At 40.0% G+C, this 21169-nt stretch overlaps 1 protein-coding gene across 15 annotated transcripts in view; it reads right to left on the bottom strand.

Annotated features, from left to right (window-relative positions):
• The window catches only part of cdk5rap2 (CDK5 regulatory subunit associated protein 2), a 39003-nt gene that overhangs the window by 12826 nt on the left and 5008 nt on the right, over nucleotides 1-21169 (bottom strand). For 5 of the 15 annotated variants that reach the window (XM_079847688.1, XM_079847682.1, XM_079847687.1 and 2 more), the window contains exons 4-35: nucleotides 20595-20705; nucleotides 19848-19924; nucleotides 18447-18564; nucleotides 18177-18358; nucleotides 17941-18082; nucleotides 17768-17821; nucleotides 14484-14618; nucleotides 14148-14267; nucleotides 13890-13982; nucleotides 13508-13726; nucleotides 13004-13174; nucleotides 12773-12883; nucleotides 12475-12612; nucleotides 12116-12295; nucleotides 11825-12019; nucleotides 11515-11706; nucleotides 11245-11377; nucleotides 10955-11094; nucleotides 10753-10869; nucleotides 10388-10534; nucleotides 10173-10285; nucleotides 9942-10081; nucleotides 7523-7654; nucleotides 7271-7380; nucleotides 7057-7188; nucleotides 6471-6536; nucleotides 6156-6331; nucleotides 5618-6056; nucleotides 5082-5174; nucleotides 3299-4889; nucleotides 2332-2496; nucleotides 1093-1489 (exon numbers count right to left, since the gene is read on the bottom strand). In XM_079847688.1, the coding sequence (XP_079703814.1) occupies nucleotides 1093-1489; nucleotides 2332-2496; nucleotides 3299-4889; nucleotides 5082-5174; nucleotides 5618-6056; nucleotides 6156-6331; nucleotides 6471-6536; nucleotides 7057-7188; nucleotides 7271-7380; nucleotides 7523-7654; nucleotides 9942-10081; nucleotides 10173-10285; nucleotides 10388-10534; nucleotides 10753-10869; nucleotides 10955-11094; nucleotides 11245-11377; nucleotides 11515-11706; nucleotides 11825-12019; nucleotides 12116-12295; nucleotides 12475-12612; nucleotides 12773-12883; nucleotides 13004-13174; nucleotides 13508-13726; nucleotides 13890-13982; nucleotides 14148-14267; nucleotides 14484-14618; nucleotides 17768-17821; nucleotides 17941-18082; nucleotides 18177-18358; nucleotides 18447-18564; nucleotides 19848-19924; nucleotides 20595-20705 (6329 nt within the window). The remainder of the gene's footprint in view (nucleotides 1-1092; nucleotides 1490-2331; nucleotides 2497-3298; nucleotides 4890-5081; nucleotides 5175-5617; nucleotides 6057-6155; nucleotides 6332-6470; nucleotides 6537-7056; nucleotides 7189-7270; nucleotides 7381-7522; nucleotides 7655-9941; nucleotides 10082-10172; nucleotides 10286-10387; nucleotides 10535-10752; nucleotides 10870-10954; nucleotides 11095-11244; nucleotides 11378-11514; nucleotides 11707-11824; nucleotides 12020-12115; nucleotides 12296-12474; nucleotides 12613-12772; nucleotides 12884-13003; nucleotides 13175-13507; nucleotides 13727-13889; nucleotides 13983-14147; nucleotides 14268-14483; nucleotides 14619-17767; nucleotides 17822-17940; nucleotides 18083-18176; nucleotides 18359-18446; nucleotides 18565-19847; nucleotides 19925-20594; nucleotides 20706-21169) is intronic. The other 10 variants (XM_079847681.1, XM_079847678.1, XM_079847680.1 and 7 more) reach the window with 4 other exon arrangements.

Genomic DNA, 21169 nt, shown 5'->3' on the forward strand with positions numbered 1-21169 from the left:
CGAGATTTAAATAAGAAAGAGAAAACTATGGTGTTTGAGACTCACTGTATGTCATGTCCATGTACTGAACTCTTGTTATTTAACTATGCCAAGATAAATTCAATTTCACATTCTAGGGCACCTTTAATCTCAGTAAATTGCTAAAGCAAAAGTTTTCTCTGTTCATATTATTTAATGGAACTAAGCTAACATGAACAAATAATTAATATTTTTATTTTTATTATCTAATGTTGTATACTGTTATACTGTAATACTGTAACAAATGTTTTGCTCATTGTTATTTAAAGGCATTGTTCACCCAAAAATCAAAATTCTATCATCATTTACTATGATTATACATCATTTATTATAGTTCCCAGTATCTATACGGTTAGAAGATGGCTGTGTCTCATGTGACCTCGTTATTTGTACACACTGTGACTATACAAATCACAACATGTAAATAGGAAAAAGTTGGCGTTATTTTGTCACTTATTGGGAGCAGTATGCTAGCTGGAGCCGTTTACCTCCAGTCTTTGTGCTAAGCTAGGCTAGCGGCTAGATTCAAAAAGGTCATAAAGGCGTCATAAAATTAAGTGATATGAATCAAGCAGTTTAAACCAAGCCTGGAAAGGAGACACAATTGCTTTATATAATGAACAGATTTAATTAAACCTTTTATTTACATCTAAACAATGATCGACACACATTCCTGCACATATTGTAAACACGGAAGCTTGTATGTATGTGAGTGTATATGTGCATAAAAAACCTAAATTAAATCTGTTGGACTTGGATTAAAATGCTTGATTCAAATAGATTCATATTAGAACGTCTTTATGAACTTTTTGGATCTTATATGTTTTGGTTAATTAGACATCCAAAATGGAAGAACAGAAACCTCTCAGGTTTCATTTGAAAATTTGTGTTTCAAAGATTAACCAAAGTCTTATGGGTTTGGAACGACATGAGGTTGAGCAAATTATGACAATTTAAATTTTTGGGTGAAATATCCCTTTAATGTAAGTATATGCATTAACTAATGTTAACATATTGTAAAGTGTTACCAATAAATAAACCACAAGATGAAGAATAAATCCTGATGAAGGTTACCTGGACGGAGAGCCTGGTTGGCTGGCTCTGTTCAGGCTTTTCTCTTTCTCCAGCTCAGAGTTCAGTTGGGCGATTTGAGCCTTCATGATCTTCGTATCCTCATCTTCTTCACCTGCTGTGGGGTCAGAGGTCACACTCAGGAGCTCAGATGACAAAGACTTCTTCCGCAGTTGTCTCTGGAGCTGCTGGATGACTTTGTGTTGTCCTTCGATCTGTGACCTGAGCTGCTGGATGTGCATGGTGGGGTCGGCATGATAGTCGGAGAGTCGAGGTGAACTCAGGCCAGGAGAACTGGGGTACGAGGGGCTTGATGCGGTAATGTCAGGAGAAAATCGGTCCCGAGTGCCCGTGAGGACAGGAGACAGAGAAGGAACCAACCGCAAAACACCGTCCACATCTGATAGTGACATCAAAACACACAGAGGACAAAGAGGAAAAATAGACATTAATAACAGGAAGGAGATGCAGTTCCCAGAGAAAGACGCCATATTAGTTATATTATTAAAACAGGGATAAGTAACATGGTTTGGTCATGCGGAGGAAGTAATGCAAACCATGTTAAAGAACACATGTACATGCTGACAAACATTTAACCAAGGTTTAAAGAATAGTGCACTGAAATGTTTTATTCTGTCATTGTTTACTCACCCTCGTGACATTTACCCGTAGGAAAAAAACAGCACTCATTCTGCTAAAATGCTTGTGTTACACGGAGTAAAGAAAGTCATGGTTTGGAACGGTATTAGAAGTGAGTAAATAATGGGAAACACTTTACAATAAGGTCCCATTAGTTAATGCATTAATTAACAATGAGCAATATATCTGTTGCAGTTTTTATTCATCTTTGTTAACTTAAGTAAAAAATACAATTTACATTGTAATTTCATGTTTTCTCAGGTCCATTAAATAATATTTGATTTTTAATAATGTATTAGTAAATGACAATGTTGAAATCAACATCAAGATTAATAAATGCTTTAGAAGAATTGTTCATTGTTAGTTCATGTTAACTAATGCAGTTAACAAACGGAAACTGATTTTAAAGTGTTAGCAAATAATAATATTATTTTCAGTTCTTTACATCATCTCTAAACGTGATCACCATAAACTGAGCATGCAGTCAGTAACAGTTTGCAAACCATGGATTATCAATGGAGATAAGAGATTCTGAAATTCCCTTTCCATGCAGAAACCCTGACATGCAGTCTTATTAAAACAAAGTGTTTTCCCCCTGTCTACCTGTGCTACTGCCCTCCACCTCCGTCTCACTCCTTCCACTTGTTTCGTACCCGAGGTCCTGTGCCTCCACCTGCACCCCTTTATCATCTCGTTCACCAGGGGGTGCTAGAGCACACAGGCAGGGTTGAGAATCGTAGTCCCCAGACAGACAAACACAACATTTTCCTGTAACATAATGCCTGCGGTTTCATATTTGATATGCTAATTTCTAAGGTCTCAGCATTATCAAAACTTTACTTAACTGTTGTACACAATGTTCTGTCTTCTGATTGATAGTTTATACTTTTTAGCAAGTAAAAGGCCTTTTAGTATAATTGTAAAAACCTTCAGGTCGTGGTCTTTCTGCTGTGAAATCTTTCACAATTTTTATGAAGTAAATATAAGAATAACCTTTATATTGTTAGTAATATTTAAAGATGAACACTTGCTGGACTGAAGCAACTAAAAAACTTTTTTTTTTTTTTTTGAAAAATGTTAAAATGTAAGTATCAAATATGATCTATCAGGCTTTTGAGAAACATTTATTTATCTCTCAATTATCATTGTATTGCATTGCATTATATTTTTTGCCCCATACAATTAACATTTCAGAGCTTTCATCATAAAAATATCATCTTACTAAGACATTATTTTGGAGATATAGTTACAAATGATTTTTATATGTGTTTTAAGTAGCCTGTTATACTATTAATAAAGATCTCAATGATTTACATCACAAGCTATCAGAATTTCATCTTACTTTTGTCCATATAAATATCAGCAACTAGACAAATTGCATATTTTTGCTCAGTTTGGGCCTCTAAATAAAATGTAGGTGTTCCCATATTCTCACTATACTTTATATATAAGCCATAAAAGCCTGATGTATCAAATTTGATATTCAACAAAAAAGCACATACGCACTTTTTTTTTTTTAAACAAGCTAGTTTCAGCATCTTTACTGTTAAACTGACTGTGTTTTTCTCACCTTTGTGCTGATCAGATTGTTTGTCCTTGTTAGAGTTGTGCAAAGCAATGATCGACTGCGCAACAGCCAGTTTCTCCTCTAATTTCCGGCATGCCCTCTGCCTCTCCTTTAGGGCCTTCTGCAAACCTTCGACATGGCCGTTCCTCTCCAGACTTTCATTTCCAGGTGCGTCTCCACCTCCTACACTTTTGCCACGCCCACTAAGCTCGTTCTTGAGTTCTGTCATTTTCTGAGCACGCTCAGTATGAATCTGAAGAAGCATTAAGAGGTTCTTATGAAGATCCTGGTGTGAAGAGACAGATTCCAGAACATTCTGTTGCTGTAATGATTTGGAGCTCTCCAGGTTCTGAATGGGCGTGCTTGTCTTTTGTTGGCGTTTCCCAGTGCAGACTGGGTCATTCAGAGACTCTCTCTCCAGTAGAGCACACTGAAGCCTCTCCAGCCATTGCTGCAACATTGAATCGGACAAGTTCTCCACATTAGACTGGTTCGGTTTCGAACAAACATCTACAAGAGACTGGACCGCACCTTCAGCAGCTCTAATGCATTCACATAGACAGTCAGTCAACTGTTGCTTTTGCCATGAGGGAACCTTTCCTTCCTGTGATCCGGGAGTGTAATTCCCCTCCAGACTTGCAGGTGTGCTGTTGTGCATGGCAGCGATAGTTGCACTCAACTTTTTAACAGCTGCTTCTGAAGTCCAGAGCTTCTCCTGCAGCTCTGCATTCGACTTGCACTGCTGCAACAGTGACTCCTGCATTGTGTCCACTTGTCGTCGTAGGTCAGAATCAGGACCAGGTGTCGGACCAACCTCTGGGATTTGAGGGACTCTTGACCTGTCGTCACTATGCTGAGAAGTTCTGACCTGTCGAAGCAAGTCCTCCAGCCTCTCACAAAGAATCTTTGTGTCTGCTTGCCCAGGGATTTGGTCTATTTGGCTGCTTGTGGTGTCTACATTTTGGAGTGATGCGATGGCAGACTCTGCTGTATTTAGGCAGTCCAAGAGCTGAGCATTGAGTCGGTCTTTCTCCTCAACAGCCTTCTGAAGTTCTGCACACTGACGCTGTACTGATACATCTCCTGTTTGACCGATTCCACACTCAGAGTCCAGGCTGCAAGCAGTCAGGTACGCAATAGTGGACTCTGCCGCTTGCAGGGCTTCCAGGTACTCTCGGTTGAGCTTGTCCTTCTCCTGTAGCTCCGCCTGTAGCTCGTCCCATTCCTGGACTTGTTGCCTCAGGCGGGAGATTAGCTCCTCTTTCTCCTGGCATTCTTGATTCAGCAACTCTAACTGCGCCATGAGCTCGGATTCCAGATCCTGGTCTGCGTTCTGTCTGATGTTAGTTTTCTGTTTTGTTCCAGTGGTTGGACTCAGCCTAGCATCGTTAATATGGTCTAGTTCAAGGTTTCCATGCTGAGCTGAGCTCGAAGACATCTTGCTGTCAGTGCTGTAATCAGACTCCTCCGCACCAGTCAGGTCTTTGCTCCTGAAGCTAACCTGGTCTGAAATCACCTCACTCAGATCCTCAGAACTCTGCCCAGAACTCCTACTGGGATTCACAGGTACTGGTAGCCGAGATTTTAAATTCGCCTGAAACAAAGAACATTATTTTACTGATAAGATACTTTGGTTAAGACAAAAAAAAGCAGTGAAATCAGGTTTGGATGCATCTCCACACTAGAAGCAATAAGAAATGGGAAGAAGGGCCGTACTTTATGTAGTACGCCACACTTTATCTAGTGCGCCGTACTAGATAAAGCTTAGGTTGCTCCTGAAGCTAACCTGGTCTGAAATCACCTCACTCAGATCCTCAGAACTCTGCCCAGAACTCCTACTGGGATTCATAGGTACTGGTAGCCGAGATTTTAAATTCGCCTGAAACAAAGAACATTATTGTACTGATAAGATACTTTGTAAAAGACAAAAAAGCAGTGAAATCAGGTTTGGATGCATCTCCACACTAGAAGCAATAAGAAATGGGTAGAAGGGCCGTACTTCATGTAGTACGCCACACTTTATCTAGTGTGCCGTACTAGATAAAGCTTAGGGCTGGTAATTGGAAGGCTGCTTGTTCCATCCCTGCAAGCAATGAGCCATCACTATTTTGTCTTTGACTTCAAGTTGCTCCAGTGGGCTTGTCCATTTTCTGAGCACTGTCAGTATTGATCCAAAGCATCATAAATAGATTCTTATGAAGATTCAGGCAGAATTGCTTCTTGCCGGGTTTGAACCTACAACCTTTTTGGTTACCAACTATTACACCACACATCCCCCCTTATTCCAGTAGCATAAGTGTAAGTTGTTTGATTGATACTCACTGAATGTCTGGCCACGTGCTGCTTCTGATTCTTGTTGGGTTTGGTGCTTTGGCCCTGCCTTCTTTTTTCATCTTTCTCCTCCATTTCTTTCCTTTCTCTTTGTTTGTTCTCTTTCTCCAGTGTGTTGGCACTTCTCTGAGAATCTTTACGGTCTGTTTGCTTCCTTTCCATGTTGCTGGCCATGCTGACCATAATCTCAGGGTAGTATTGACTTCCAGCATCAGAGGCAGAGTTTCGCTGAAGCTGCTCTTTTAGCATCCGAATGATCTTTCGGTGACCTCTGGCTTCTGAGCGAAGCACTTTCACAGTTTGGTGCAAGTCTCCATGGCTATCGCTTTCTCCAGAACTCTCTGCGCTTTCTTTGGACTCTGTGGCGTTTTCCTCCTTTAATAGTCCACGGAGTTCAGATGCTTCTGAGCGGAGTTTGGCCACTTGCTCCCTACAGATTTCAGCAGTAAAGAGTTTGATGGGTTTTTAAAGTTTTGATTTTATATAAAACCAAAGCTACTGTGTGAATACCTAGTTAGGATGAACATACCTGAGTTGAGAGACTGACTCCGCCTCACAGTCTGTGAGAAGCGTTTGTAATTCTGCTGTTTCAGATTCGTCCCTGAGGAATCTGGACATGGGTGGTACTGCACCTTGCTCTCTCGTTGATTGCTGATTACTTGCACTGGAATCTTCTGGAGAACGATCTCCCTCATCACATCTCTCCTTAGAGATCAACAACACACGGGACAATATTAAATACAAAAACAAGACCACTGTGAGGTTTCCAGATGAGTGCTAAAGTAAAATTCAGAGCTGAAGATCAAGATAACAGTAGATTAATACAAAACTGACTGATTCTTACCTTCATGTTTGGAGGCATTAGTGTTGCATCATCTTTAGCGGTAGGTGGCTGCTCTCTCTGTGGTTGCTACAGTAATGGGATGTTTGGTGACACATGACTTAACAACACAAAATGCCATAATGGAACAGAATATAAAGAAATCACACAGTAACGGTAGGATGGGTGGCTGCAGGTGATCATGGGTAAGAAAATAAGCCAGAAAGACAGAGAGAGGAGATAACAGGGGTTAGCGGGGACGGAAGAGAGAGACAAAAGAGAGACAGAGAGAGAGAGAGAGAGAGAGAGGAAAAAGAGAGAACTAGAGGGAGAATAAACTACCACAGACACATGCATAAACACTCATTCAGCAGACAAACATGTTACAGACACAAACTTCTATTGAAAGCCTAACCTACAGCTTACTAATGTTAGTAACTAGAAACTCATCTACAGACATGAGGTCAATCATAAACGGAACACGAAAGCACAAAATCAGAAGATTCCTGCTTTCACAATGGCATCAAAACAAATTTCAGCTTTGCACAAACATATTCCAAATAACATTATGAAACAATTACCGGAAAATGCATTTCTAAGACTTTAATACCTTGGTAGGTGTTGAGAGGTTGATAAGGTCTGGTTCTTTCTGAGAGTCTCTTGGATCGTTACCCTTAATGTCATTCTCCATCAGTACCACCCTCTTCTGTAGTTCGGCATTTACTGCCTGGAGCTCTAAGACCTGAAAGTGAGAGTAAAATGCAAATTTAAATAATCATCAAACTTTGTTTGACAAAAATAGTACTTATTGGTTAGGCACGCACCTTTATTCTGAGTTGTTCTACAGTCAAGTGCTGGAGCTCCTCCTCTGGCCCCTCCCCCACACATATACTCATATAGGACGTCTGCTCGCCAATCAAACTCAGCGTGTCCACTAAAATCATCAGATTAATTAGCATATAGTCAAATAACGATGAGTTCTAAGGCATAATACTCAGTAAAGAAATAACATAACTAATTTAAGTAAGTGATTAAAATTGCAAATTATATAAATGGGTATATATATATATATGTACCAGAATCGTTGGCCTGTCCAACCCCTCCTCCTCGGTTCTGGATCTGCCCTAGTCGTGCTTGAAGAGAAGTGTTCCAGCGGTGAGCTTCCTCCAGTGCGTCACGCATGCTCTCTAACTCTGAAGGGTTCGAACCTGCACACATGTATATACACATTCAGTTAGTGGCATTGCAAACACTATATATTTCGTGAAAACCTGCACACACGTATATACACACATTCAGTTAGTGGCATTGCAAACACTATATATTTCGTGAAAACCTACACACACGTATATACACACATTCAGTTAGTGGCATTGCAAACACTATATATTTCATGTATGTGTATATGTACATTCATGTATGAATGTATGTGCATCACCCTAATATTTACAATATCAAAAAAACAACAACATGAACTTTGTTCTTTGTATTTTTATTTTTTTTGGCCTTTGTATTATTTATAGGACAGCTGAGAAAACAAAACAAAATATAAGGAGAATGGGGAGTGTGCATAATCAGGATATGACAAACCGAATTTGTGCCATAGCATATTATTTGCACTAATCATGGCTCTGATATTCTCTGCATTTTTATTTTATTTTATTTTTCAGGTACAGAAATAAAGAAATCAAATGTAAAATCTATTCTTCATTGTATAAATTAGATATATATTAATCCTAAACTGTTTGCGTTAATTGAAGACATAACAGACTATGTTCACAAGGATACTCGTCAAGATGGGGATTTTGATATAATTTTGTGTGAATTAGAAAAAGTGAAAAAAACATTCACAATGGCACCGGGCAATCCTTATTGTCGAGCACTGCTGTATTTTGTATGCATTTCATTTTGTTTTAGCAAGTATTTAATTATTTAAACCAGACTGGATTAAGCAACAGACATTATACAACTCAGTGCCTTCACACAGTTAATTAATAAACCATTGGTTTGTTATATCGGCCTTTTTCATAATACTCTGCCGGATAAATAGGTGCATCTCTACCTCCAAGCATACAAACTACATTGTGAGTAGAGAGCCACAGTGAGTGAGACCTGGGTTGGGAGGAAATTAATCGGGTGCATCTGTTTCAGTTTTGTGAGTGTGCGCAGAGAGATGACTGGCAAATAGAATAAAACAAATTCAATTTGGATCAAATTCAAAATTATGTAGTGGGAATGAACGAGTTAATGGGATAGTTCACCCAAAAATTCTGTCATCATTTACTCACCCCCATGTTGTTCCAAACCTGTATGAATTTCTTTCTTCTGCTGAACACAAAAGAAGATATTTTGTTGATAAACAGTTGATGGGCCAAATTGACTTCCATAGATTTTTTTTCAACTGTTTGGTTACTGACATCTTTCAAAATATCTTCTTTTGTGTGGGTGAACTTTTGGGTTTTTGTGTAAACTATCCCTTTAAATTATCAAATAAAGATTTTTTTCTGATACACTCGCATACAAAATCTAATGCTGTAGGTGTATATTTTTTTAAATCCCCTAATGGTTAGAGAGGGCATTGCAATGGCAACTATCCACAAGGCAGATGGGCACAAGAGGATTATAGGTAAACAGAGCAGAAACACAGACCAGGGCATTCAGGGGTTTTTTTTCCAGCATTGAGTGCTATTCAACACTGTCTGATCCGTTTCTCTTGTGCATTTATATGAAAACGCATGAACTTACAAGAATAAAGTGAGCATATGAGGATGTAATGACAGTTTTGAAGGTTAGTGGATAGGAAAGTTTCTCATTAGTATTTGTATATATCTTGTATATGTTTATACAGATATATATGTTTATAAATAAATAAATAAACAGTCTGAATAAGTGAAGGCATATATGTGTGCAGAGGCATGGGGGAGGGGTGAATTTAGTAGTGTTTTAGTGTTGATGAGCCACACAGACAGTTAAAACACTTTTATTAGAAAGAATATTTTTTCTATAAATAAATAACATCACAGATGAATGAGTGAACAAATGAATGAACAGAGCAACAAACAGACAGAAAAAAAAAAACAGAAAACAGATGAACTGATGAAAAAAGCACAGATGATGGCAGGAAAAAATTTCCAAAAACGACAAAGAAAGTTGAAAAACAGAACAAACATACAAGCGTATCAGAAGAAAGAGAAATGCAAGCTTTCATATGAATAAGAAAGGACAGTTATGTGAAGATGGAATGATGTAGAATCTGGATGTGATGTTATTGTGTGTCCAGCTTTACACCAGAGGCAGGGCTGATATATAAAAGCCATTCAGAAAGTCAACAACCTGATGGGCAAAATAAAAACCCTAGCCTTTGACTGGCTTTAGCCCTGCATCATTGCAGCCTGGACAAACTAAAAGGTTCTGACTCTCTGTTTGGTATTTTGAGTGACTATATTTAAAGCATGAGATCTGATTGGTTGTCAGCACTCTCTGGCTGTACTGCACCTTCTCTCTCTTTGGCTCTCTGGATCTCTTTCTCTAGCTGATCTCTCAGCTCCGTGTTCATCTGGACGCCACTTTCTAGCTGCTGTCTGAGGAGTGAAACAGCTGTGAGCTCCAACTGCAGTGCCTGCAGCCTCTCAACACTGAAACAAGACAACATAAAACATTATTAAAATGCAGGTTTCAACATCACATTACAACATACACAACCTTTCAGGTGTCTCACACACACACCTGTCATGCTCTTTGACGGCTCTGATGAGGTCGGAGTAGAGATGTTGCTCAGCTCTCAGAGCTCGATTTAACTTCACCTGCTCAGTCAGCAAATCAGATAGAGATGCAGCATCCTACAAAATAAGAAGGAAACCAAAATTAGAGATGCTAACGCATATCAGCTTAAGAAGCTGAATACCTGTTAGAGCATGAAAAGTGTTTGTGTACTTTTGTACCTGTTGTTGGTGATCTCCTCCAATTATGGTTCTTTCTCTCTGAGGGAGGGAGGACATGCTGAATTCACTCTCACCCAGTTGGGAGGCTTGATCCCGGGTCAGAGGTAGTCGGCTGTCCCCTCTCTGAGACAAACTCTGGTGTAGCTCCTGCAGAGAACCACTCCACAAAATCAGATGGAAAATGTACTGTAATATAACCTCATAGCTCATGGTATGTAGGAAACAATTTCTCTATGGAAAAAATGAATGAGGTTTTTTCTTCAGGAAACCTTCTATTGCATTCTAGGATATTCAATAGTTCTGATCTTTATCTTTAAGGCAGTGAGGGTACATTTTGTGTATATGCATGTGTAATTTACACTTACAGTAATGATTTCTTCTTTAGTTTTGAGTGTCGATGTTAGGGACTCGATATTGGCTGTCTGTCCCTCTAATCTCGCCTTCAGTTCTGAGACCATGGACTGAAGCTCTGCTAGAGAAATCTGTCACAAACACACACAGTTACTATAAAAGTTTCAAACGTTGAAACATAAATCCACACATTCATAAGACACACAAAAAAAATACCTTGAGCTGGTTCTCTCTCTTCAGTGCTGCGTTAAGAGCTTCTGTTTTCTCTGTGAGCTCCTTCTTCAAAACTACCACTGATTTCTTACTGACTGTAGTAATGTTCAGCGTTTCCTCACTGTTTCGCCTGCTCAGCTCGGCTACAAACACACACACAAAGAATAGGTCTACATATAATTTAAGTTAGGGATGAATGATACATTGCTGACAATTACTGGGTACAAATTTTACACATCAGTGCACCTTTACTCTAAAACTGTTGTATTCTTACAGTACAAACACACTCTCACCTTCTCTTTCCTCAAGTTTCTCCTGTAACACCTCAATGGTCTGTCTGAGCTCCAGCACCTGAGGGGGCGGAGCTTCACCCATCTTCATTTCCAACAGGATCCGATCTTTGTCCTGTCTACGTTCTAGCAACTTCTATAAAACCAACAGAACATCACATTTTACATACATTTTCTACCACAACATGACTATCTTATGTCAGCGTTTGCGTTCAGACCAAGCAATCAATCTAAGCAACCTTGCAATCAAAAGATTACAGGTCAAAGTCTCACATTGATGAGGGAGTCCTTCTCCGCCAACATTGTACGGAGTTCAGCGGTCTCTAGGTGTCCCTCCTGTGACGCTGTGGCATTCAGTCTCTGTGCGTTTCTGAGCTGCATATGCGCGTCTGCCAACTGCTTGCGCAGATCCTGCAATTCAGCTGCACTACCATTCAGAGCCTGTATGTGACGCTCCACACTCTCCTACAAAGACAAACACAGACCGCTTAAGACATTTATTCCTGCCTACATGTAGAGTGACAGGAAATTGTGCTCATAAATGCATGCATCAAGCATTAGTGTAAGTGTATGTATGCAGTACCCTCATAAGCTGGTCTTTGCTGCTGATGGTGGCCAGCAGGTTTTCCACAGCGGTCTGGTTCTCAGTCACTAGTCTCTCTCTGTCCTTCACCGCCTCTGACAGCATTGCCTCTGTGAGCTTTAACCTTTGACTCATCTGCTCTGCAAGGTCACGACCCTGAGACTCTGACTGGCTCAGAACTCTATTGGCCATGTCCTGCAAAGTGAATTTAAAAAAAAAAAAAAAACTTTACACCAACCAATCTCTGACTTGGGCCAGCATAAAAAAACTCTAGTGTGAAAGTGTGTGTACCTCCATGTCTCTCGTTTTGTTGTCCAGTGCTTGTCTTAAGTGTTGTATAATGGCGTCCTTCTCTCTCAGAGCTCTCTGAAGATTTTCTTCAGTCTCGTCTTTACACCTCTGAAGATTCTTCAGTGAGTTCAACAGCTGCTGCAGTTCGAGATCTCTCTCCTTTATGAGAGCATCAAAACTCTACACACACACACACACACACACACACACACAAAAAGATAGAAACCATTAGCATCTGATTCCACATTAGCCCAACACCGTATCAGATGTTAAGGGAAGTTAGGAAATCATGTGACAATTATGCTAAATTTACCGATGTAAATTCTCTTTTTCACACACGCACACACACACACACTAACGTTAATGGTCTCCTCGTTGTGTGAGAGCAGGTTGTTGAGACGTTCCACATCTCTCTCTTTCTCTCTCAAACTCAGCTGCAGCAAATGGATCTCATTTTCTTTCTCCTCCATGGCTGCAAACTTATCATCCAATGCTTTCTGCACACAAAAAGAAAACAAACACACACACACACACAAAAATATCTCATGTTGAGTCTCGTGATCAATATTGTTATATCTGGATTGACACTGGCAGAGAAACATATTTCTTTTAAGACTTCCTAATAAATACAAAAACAATAAATGAAGAGACACAAACCTCAAGTGCTTTCTCTTTCTCCTTTAGTCGTGTTCTCAGTTTAGCGACCATGGGATCCCCTTCCTCCTGGGTTCTGTTCTTCTCCAAATCTCTAACCATGTTCATATAGTCCTGTTAATACAATCTGGAGTGAATGAGGGCAGAGAGGTGTGTGTGTGTGTGTGTGTGTGTGTGTACCTGTTTTTCTATACCGGTGGGGACTTCAACCTGAGTGTGTGTGTGTGTGTGTACCTGCAGCTGCTGGTCTTTATGATTCAGGCTGGCCGTAAGTCGTTCTATAGTGTTCTGTAGTTTTTGTTCAGAAGCACGTTTCTGTTCTTGCTGTTCTAGACGCTGCTGTTCTAGAGTGTTCTCTCTGTCAGCCAGTGTGCCGTTTAGCTTCTTCAACTGGTTCTGAAGATCCTGTAGTTAACAAAAGAAAGCATAAAAATAATTTTTTTATTTTAAAATCTTAAAAAGATTTTATTGTAGCATTCAAATTTCTACATCATTTTAGCAAAATGGTATCGCTGATAGTTTTTTATGCAATTAACCATGCAATTCTTCTTTGTATTGTAAGAAATCTTTAGTTAAATATTGCTGTTTATTGCAATGTTTTGAGACAGTTATCAAGCATGTGTCAAATTTTGCGATGTTTATAGAACTGGGCGATACAGCAATAAAAAAATTATAATATTTCCAACCGTTTTCTTATAGTGTATAAAAGATGTTTCTGCATGTGTTTGTGTTACTCACGTTAGTATCCTTGTCTCCCTTCTTCTTCTGTTGCTGTAGTTGCTCCAGCTCTTGTTCCAGCTGCTGTCTGGCCTGCCGAAGGAGGGAGAGTTCTGAATCTCTGCTGGCGAGCACACGCTGCAGCCTCTGGGCTTCCAGCAGCGACGAGTGAGCCTCCGCCTGGAGCCGTGACAACTCAGCCTGCTGCTCCAGGAGAAGAGACTGCTGGTCTTCAGCCCCCTGGAACACACAGAAGAATGTAATACACACACTACACAAACCCTTCACCCACTCCTATACGAGTAACTAAGTAGCATGACGGTAGCTCCAGCTGTCAAACAAATGCTAATTCAAAGATTAGAGTCTTTACTCAAAAGTGCGACATAACACATGAGCTACATGCCTGATATTTCTGTAATTTGGCTTTATGAAGGGCCTCTCGAGCCTTAGCCAGAGCCTGATCCTTCTCTTCAAGATCACCGGATAAATCTTCAATCTAAAAGAGAGACAGAAAGAAAGAGAAATAGAGATAAAATAGCATTTTATGATAGCTTTTGTTGTCAAATTTGATTGTAAAACAAAATTTAAGGGAAAATTATGTTATTTCAGATCATTTTCAAATACAATATGGAATCAGTGTCAATGTTTGACTGAGTCGTACTTCTTTTTCCTTCTCTTTGAGAACTAGACTGAGGCCCTGGATGGTTTTGTCTCGTTTTAAAGAGTTCTTCTTCTCTGCAGCCAGCTCGATCTCTCTCTCCTGAAGCTCATCAGAAAGAGCCTGAAACACAAGAAGGGAAGCCAATCAGACTAACACATATGCATCCTTTGCTGTTAGTTTAATGACAATTTTCAGTTTAGAGGTCATGCATGTACAGAACCTATTTCTAAAATGCCAGAGAATCATTTGTCATAGCTTTACCGGCCATGTTAAAATGGCTAATGTCAATTTTTGAGGCCTGTAGTTTGCATTTATGCAGAGAGGATTTGTTTTTACCTTCTTTTCTCTCTCTGTTTCTTCTAGTGTGTGTTTGAGTGTCTGGCTGCCGCTCTTGGCCATGTTCAGTTCTTCAGTCAGCTGTCTAGTCTTCTGCTCCAATCTGCTCAGCTCATTCTGCCTTTCAACTAACACCTGTAACACACATAAAACCACTTTTAATTTGAGACAAACAAAAACGAGGCTGTTGAGAATAGTAATAGAATCCGTTGCCCTTAATGTTCTAGGCATGTTGTTTTGTCGTACTCTACTTTTTGAGTAAGCAGAGGGTCATCAAAATCTCACAGCCAGTGTATGAGGGGGTGTACCTCCTGTTTGAGAGGTGTGTAATCATCATTAAATTCCTCCTCCATCTCTCTCAGACTTGTCTCCATCCTCGATTTCCATGACACATTCCTGTGGGCATTTCCACGTGTGTACTGTGGATGTTTCAGTACTGGAATCTTGCTCCCATTGCAGCGTGGGACGGGCCGCACTCCTTGCACACTCTTCAGGAGCTGAAGTATATCAAACAGCACCGTGGTCGTTTCTACGGTTCCAGGGGTTGAGTTTCTCAGTGGCCGTCTGAAGGGTGATGCACTGATGAGGGCATGTTCATGCTGCTCCAGGGCCACTGATTGGAGGGAAGCTGACCGTGATATCAGAGTGCTCTTCTTATGCACAACGTCCAGGTAGTCTCGACTAAGAGAACGAGGTCGGGCTCCCGGCCCAACAGTTGTTCTAGAACGCGTGTCGCTGCTCTGACGTGAACACGAATTTGATTTCGAACGGTGCAAGCGCTCTGTTCTACTAAGAGGCTCAAGGCTCACACACCTCCTTAATCGACCTTTGAACTTCTCCTGTTGGCCATCACCGACCGCCCCTGAAGAAACCTGTAAGCAAGCCCACGCTTGCCGCTGCTTTGGTTGAGGTCGCTGGATGCATTGCAGTTGTTTTGGACTATGTAAACCTGCTCCAGTCTGAACTTCCTGTTTGAGAGGTTTCTGTGATGCGTTTCCCCCTAGTTTGGTTGGGTTATGTTGTCTGTATTTGTTCGTGATTTGCGTTTTCAGTCCATCTCTCTCCTTCTGTAGCCGCTGCAGCTGAGCAGCTTGTGCTTTTTGCAGTTGTTCAATAGCGACATCGCATTGCACGACACGCTCGAGCAAGAACACGCATTTCCCGCAGAGAAACTCACTGTGACCGTCCCGTTGCAACTCCACACCCAACACATGAGAGAGGACCACTGCCAGCCTCAGACGGCCACATGCACTGAACAACCAACGACACTGACCACCCTGCACGCATACGCCGCATACACGGCATGGGTCACGCATGTTCACCAGACGAACACTAAAACTCTGATGCCACTGACAAATAAACACACTTCAAAAACATGGCATCGCCAAAGCTCTCTGATCTTTACACATGATATCGTTCCATCCTTCTTCCTCTGAGTCTCTCTGTCCATCTCGCTCAGCACTGAACTAACTGTGCTCTGCCCACACACAGATTTAGACCCTCTAATCCACAAACACACACAGGAAATCCTTTGGGTGATGTGCACAACGTCTGCTAACACACACACACACACACACACACACACACACACAGACAGACAGTAATCCTCTCAGCGGGTGTCTGATGAGAAGAGTTGTATTTGGGCCACTGATGCTCATGCCGTGCCTTGGGGATGCTACAGGTCACGCTGGAACATGTTAGTAGGGGTGATTTCACCCGACCGATATTTCAATGTTTTTCCTTCCAAATGCTCTACAAAGGCATAATTTATGTCATTTGGAATGCAGCATTAATACATGACACTCACTTACTGACAGATGTCTGCTTTTAAATGCTCACCTGTGCTTTGTGTGTGTGTGTTGAACAGCGCTTGTGACATTGGCTGTGCATAACTCAGTGAAAGCAGTTAAATGCACTTGCATCTCATGCGTTTAAAATGCAAAATTAATCTAAACACAGTTATGTCTTAAGGTATTAAACAGACAGGACAGAACATCTGATATGTCAAAATTGATCTGTGCTGATTAGAGTGAATGCAGCTTATTATGAATGTCATCAACAATGATAATCAAAAAGCAATAATGCTGAGAAAGAGAGAAAAATCCCTCACTGCTCTTGTCTGGAAACTTTCAGATAGCCTCCTTAAAGCCCTCTTAAATGCTGAAACCACTCTGGTTCCTTTTTATTACGTACAATTTTCTTGTATGTTTTGAAGCTATATTTAGTTAAATTCTTTACATAGAATTGTTTTAATAAAATTTTTTATTTTAAATATTTTAGTACTTATAATTGCACAAGTAATTAAATAAAACATTTACTAAATAAACGTAAGATTTAAAGCCGGTAAACTAATTAATAAGAAAAAAATACGGACTCCCGGAATCAGGACTGGAAAGTGAGGTGCCTAAAGATTCCCGGCCCTAAATGTTAGCATGAAACACAAGCATGAAACAGTTTATTAGTATTTTTGATATTCTGAACAACAAACCCTAAGAATTCAACTTCGGTGCATAACTCGAGCTGTGCTACAGACATGAATGACATCTTAAAATTGTGTGGTTTGAGGAGAGGTTATTACTTTTCACCAATCAGACTTAGAAGATGAAAGAAGATGAAAAAAATCTCAAAGACTTGCATTGAATGAGGGACCTGAGCCATATCTAGAGATCAAAAGATCACAAGGACTTGAGGTTGGAGTCTTCAAACTTGGGCCAGAACACTTAACAACCATCTAGCAATGACTAAACTGGCTAGAAATCACTCATAAACCTCATAAACAACTTTACAGCAACACTTTGGCAACCACCTACAGCACCCTAGCATTAAAAACAATTCACTTTTCAGTTTTGATGTTTGTTTTTTCATTTGCAACAGACACAGACTGCTGCCAACCTGCTAATCCAGCTTAGCACATTGCCCTTCTACAGGGCTCCCACACTCTTTGACCTTTCCAGTCATATTGAATTACAAGGTCGGATTTTAAATTATTTTATAGAGATTTCTCAGGGTGGATGAGGGCCCAATCTTTTAAAGAGGTAGATTTAAACTATTATGCTCATGAGTGCACAAATGTCTATAATAAATCCTGAAACACGAATGCTACTCAAAGGATGATTCAGCTTTCAAAGGCCGCTTTCTCCCTTTACGACAATTTTGTGTCAAGTAAGAAATAGCTAGTAACATGCCGCCCAATTATTCACATCATCATGCAGGCTTACTTACAAGCAAGTTTTACTCTATACACGCACTCATGAAGAGGAGCATTCTGGTAGCTGTCTGCTTACCTGTTTGTCTCTTTCTGCATTTTCTCTCCCACGGTCGAGTTCTTCTCTAAGGACCTGTAAAAACAAAAATACACAAACCATCATCACTCAAGTGTTTGTGATGTGCCTTTGAGATAGCATAAACATTGGTCTAAGAAAGCCACTGTTGTGCTTTACAAAACTAAGAGACTAACCTGTAGCTGACTGTCTTTTTGGCCAATCAGGGAGTTCAGCTGTGTCATCTGCTCTCCTATTGGCTGGTGCGGGTCATTCTTCCGAAGCTCTCCAATCATTGCATCTTGATCTTTGAGTGTCACCTGCAGTTGCTCAATAACACTGTGGAAAACATATCAGGGATTTTCAGAACTAAAAGTTACACTTTGTTAATGAATAAATTGTCTTTTAGTACTTTAATTTCTTTCTTGATCACCTCTCCTTCTCCTGAAGGGCTTGCTGGAGCTCTCTGAGCCGTTCAGGGGTGGAGCCTGAATCATCTGAGGGCCCTGATTGGTTGGCGGCCTGTTGCTTTTTCTCCAATTCAATATTTTTCACCTTCTCCTGTTCAGCAATGGTGGCCATGCTTTCCAGCTCCTCTTGGGCAACTCGCAGAGACTGAAGAAAAAGAGAAAGCCATGGTAATGACTAAAGATGAAAACATATTCTCAACCATTTGCTACAAAAATCGTGGGGTTTGTTTTACCTCCTCCAGCTCTTGAATCCGAGTGTTGAATGCTTCTCTGAGTGAGTCCATTTCTCTGTGCATCTTCTCTCTGCCATCATCACCAACACTTCGACTGGCTAAACTCTCTAGTGCTTTCCTACACACACAAACACATGCCATTATGATCGGTGTCTTACATCCAATGCCGTTTACATGTCCTCAATTGCAAATATTTGACCTGAAAGCCCAAATTAGTCATAACCAAGTGTTTCCAGTGCAATGTTAATTTCATCACTGACAAAATTTTTGTAGTTTATACAATTTTCAAATGTTAGGAGATTTGGGTCTGTTTATAGTTTGACATGTTTTAATCACTTTGCACATTTTTGTCAATTTTTTTTATATTAAATGCCATTTCAGTAAAATAAACTGAAATGAATATGACAAAATACTTATTTTTCTGTCCCAAGTAAAGCAAAATATTGCCACTTGGTAATGAAATTACAGCCAATCAGAACAATTTGATGTTTAATGGCTATGTGGAATAGGATTTTGGACTGATTTGATTTGAATACGGGCAGAGCTACACTTCACAATCCATGCCCCAAATAAGTTAAATTCATTAATCTGTTGAATTTTTTTTAACAAAATCAGTATTGACTTGTACCTGAACTTTAAATGGGACTCAAACCTCCTTTTAGTTGTGATATAATGTCTCAGTCTACATTGCACTACATAATACTAATAATAATATAATATTATTCCTATTCCTATGACAGTAATAGCCATATATTGTAAAACAATTGCACAAAAAAATTCAAGAAACTTTCATAATTAGTTTTGTCCTAATTTTTATACATGCAAGAGATAAACCCGTGAGCTTTTATTTTGACGGAAACTGCAGCCGAGCTTTTATTTTGACGGAAAACTAGTTTACAAACGCATCTCATTACAAATCTAGTGAAATCCTGTAATCGTCAACTATGCAAATGTGAAAATAATGCGTAACTGCGTTCCCAAATGCAAGCTTAACTCAGCACATGCACAGATGGAGTTCACTGCATTCATTCACTGTGAACTGAGATGCGGAGCTGATCACGTGACGAAGTGAGCACTTCTCTATGCACGCCGCAAACAGACAGTCTTTTGATAAGGACCCAAAGCCTTATCGTGCTTATTGACCTTATATGTTATTATGAGAAGTTTAAATATATTTTCCGGCCGCCACAGATGAATCAATGTATGAGAAACACTGTAATCCGTCAAAAACTGGAACCAAGGGACAAAATGTCTTATCACATGTCATGATTGTTTAGGACCGACAAGCAACAAGAAGAACAAAGAAGAAATAGGTTTTATTGCTTGATTCTGTATCATGTCGCACCAAGTTAGGATGGATAATTAGTAAAAATAGGAAGTGAACATGTAAACAAGACTTACGATGCAGACACAAGCAGTTCCTGTTTCTCAGCCAGATCTCGTTTCATTGACTCCACCTCCACTTTCAGCTCAATGTTCTACACACACAGATATAAAAGTTACTTACAATCAACAAAATAAGGTCACTGTGCATATAACTACTGGCATCAATAGCCCCTTTCTCACTGGGTAGTTCTAGGAACTTCGTTATAGGAACTAGCCACTAGGGTGGTTTCCCCCGAGAACAAATTTTTCTATCTACATATTCTATCTATAATACTTTATTAGATAGAACTGTTATACAAACAAAGTAGACAGTATATGAAAAAGTTTTAGCGTTTGCCATGTGGTTGATGCCCAATGTCGCTAGCTGAGCAGAAGAACATAATCCTGTTAGGTTAGTTGCGTTGGATTTCCTCCTTGGCTCAGCATAGAGGTTGAGAGACTAGAGTTAGTTCGAGGAGTAAATATATAGCTTATAATCTCTATGTGTGTACACAGCTTTCTTTTTAAATGGTGGGTGCAGGTGTTTTGCGTGCGTTCGGCCAATCAGTGTACACTTATGTCACTGGTAGTTCCTATTGTGCTCGGTTAGACCCTACTCTGAAGAAGGAACTAATTTAATTAGCCAAAAGGCGTTACTAGAACTAAAATCGTTCCCAGTTCCTGCGATGCGAACACGCTAAAAAGGGGGTACTTCCACCATTAGATCTAGGAACAATGTCATATTTGTGCACATGTGTGTTTGTGACAGTGTGCATCAGTAACCGTTTTATAAATGTCCTCTGTGGAGTCGTCACATTTCTGCTGCACACGTTCTTCCAGAAAATAGATCCTGAGCTTCAAGTTAAAGTTTTCCTTTTTCAGAGCTGTGATTTGCTGTAAGGGAAACAGAAAATTACTCAAAATATTCCTTATACATACATAGACAATACAAACAAGGAGAAAATGTAGCCTAATCTTTTACTTAAGCAGTAGTTCTGGAAAATTTCAAGGAGCAAACTGGAATTTACACAATTTTAACATACACCACAGCTCTCATGGTTCATCGTTGTGATGCTAGATTCATGAACAAGTGTGTCAGATCTTTTAAATGAACCAGTTCACAAAACCAGACTGAACAACAATGAAATGGAGAAAATCTCCATCAGAATTTTTATTCTGCCTGAACCATCCCTTCACACTGAACATTTCTGAATATTCAGAGCTTCCTCCTTACAAAACTCGGACTCATTCATGAATAAACATGAGCAGAGCTGTTCTTCAAATAACTGAATTGCAGAAAAAGAGTGAGAAAGGGGAATGTGGAGGGAGCTAAAAGAGTGTAATGAGTGTGTGTCAGT

The sequence above is a fragment of the Squalius cephalus genome (genome assembly GCF_949319135.1).
Source record: "Squalius cephalus genome assembly, chromosome: 17".
Taxonomy (NCBI): domain Eukaryota; kingdom Metazoa; phylum Chordata; class Actinopteri; order Cypriniformes; family Leuciscidae; genus Squalius; species Squalius cephalus.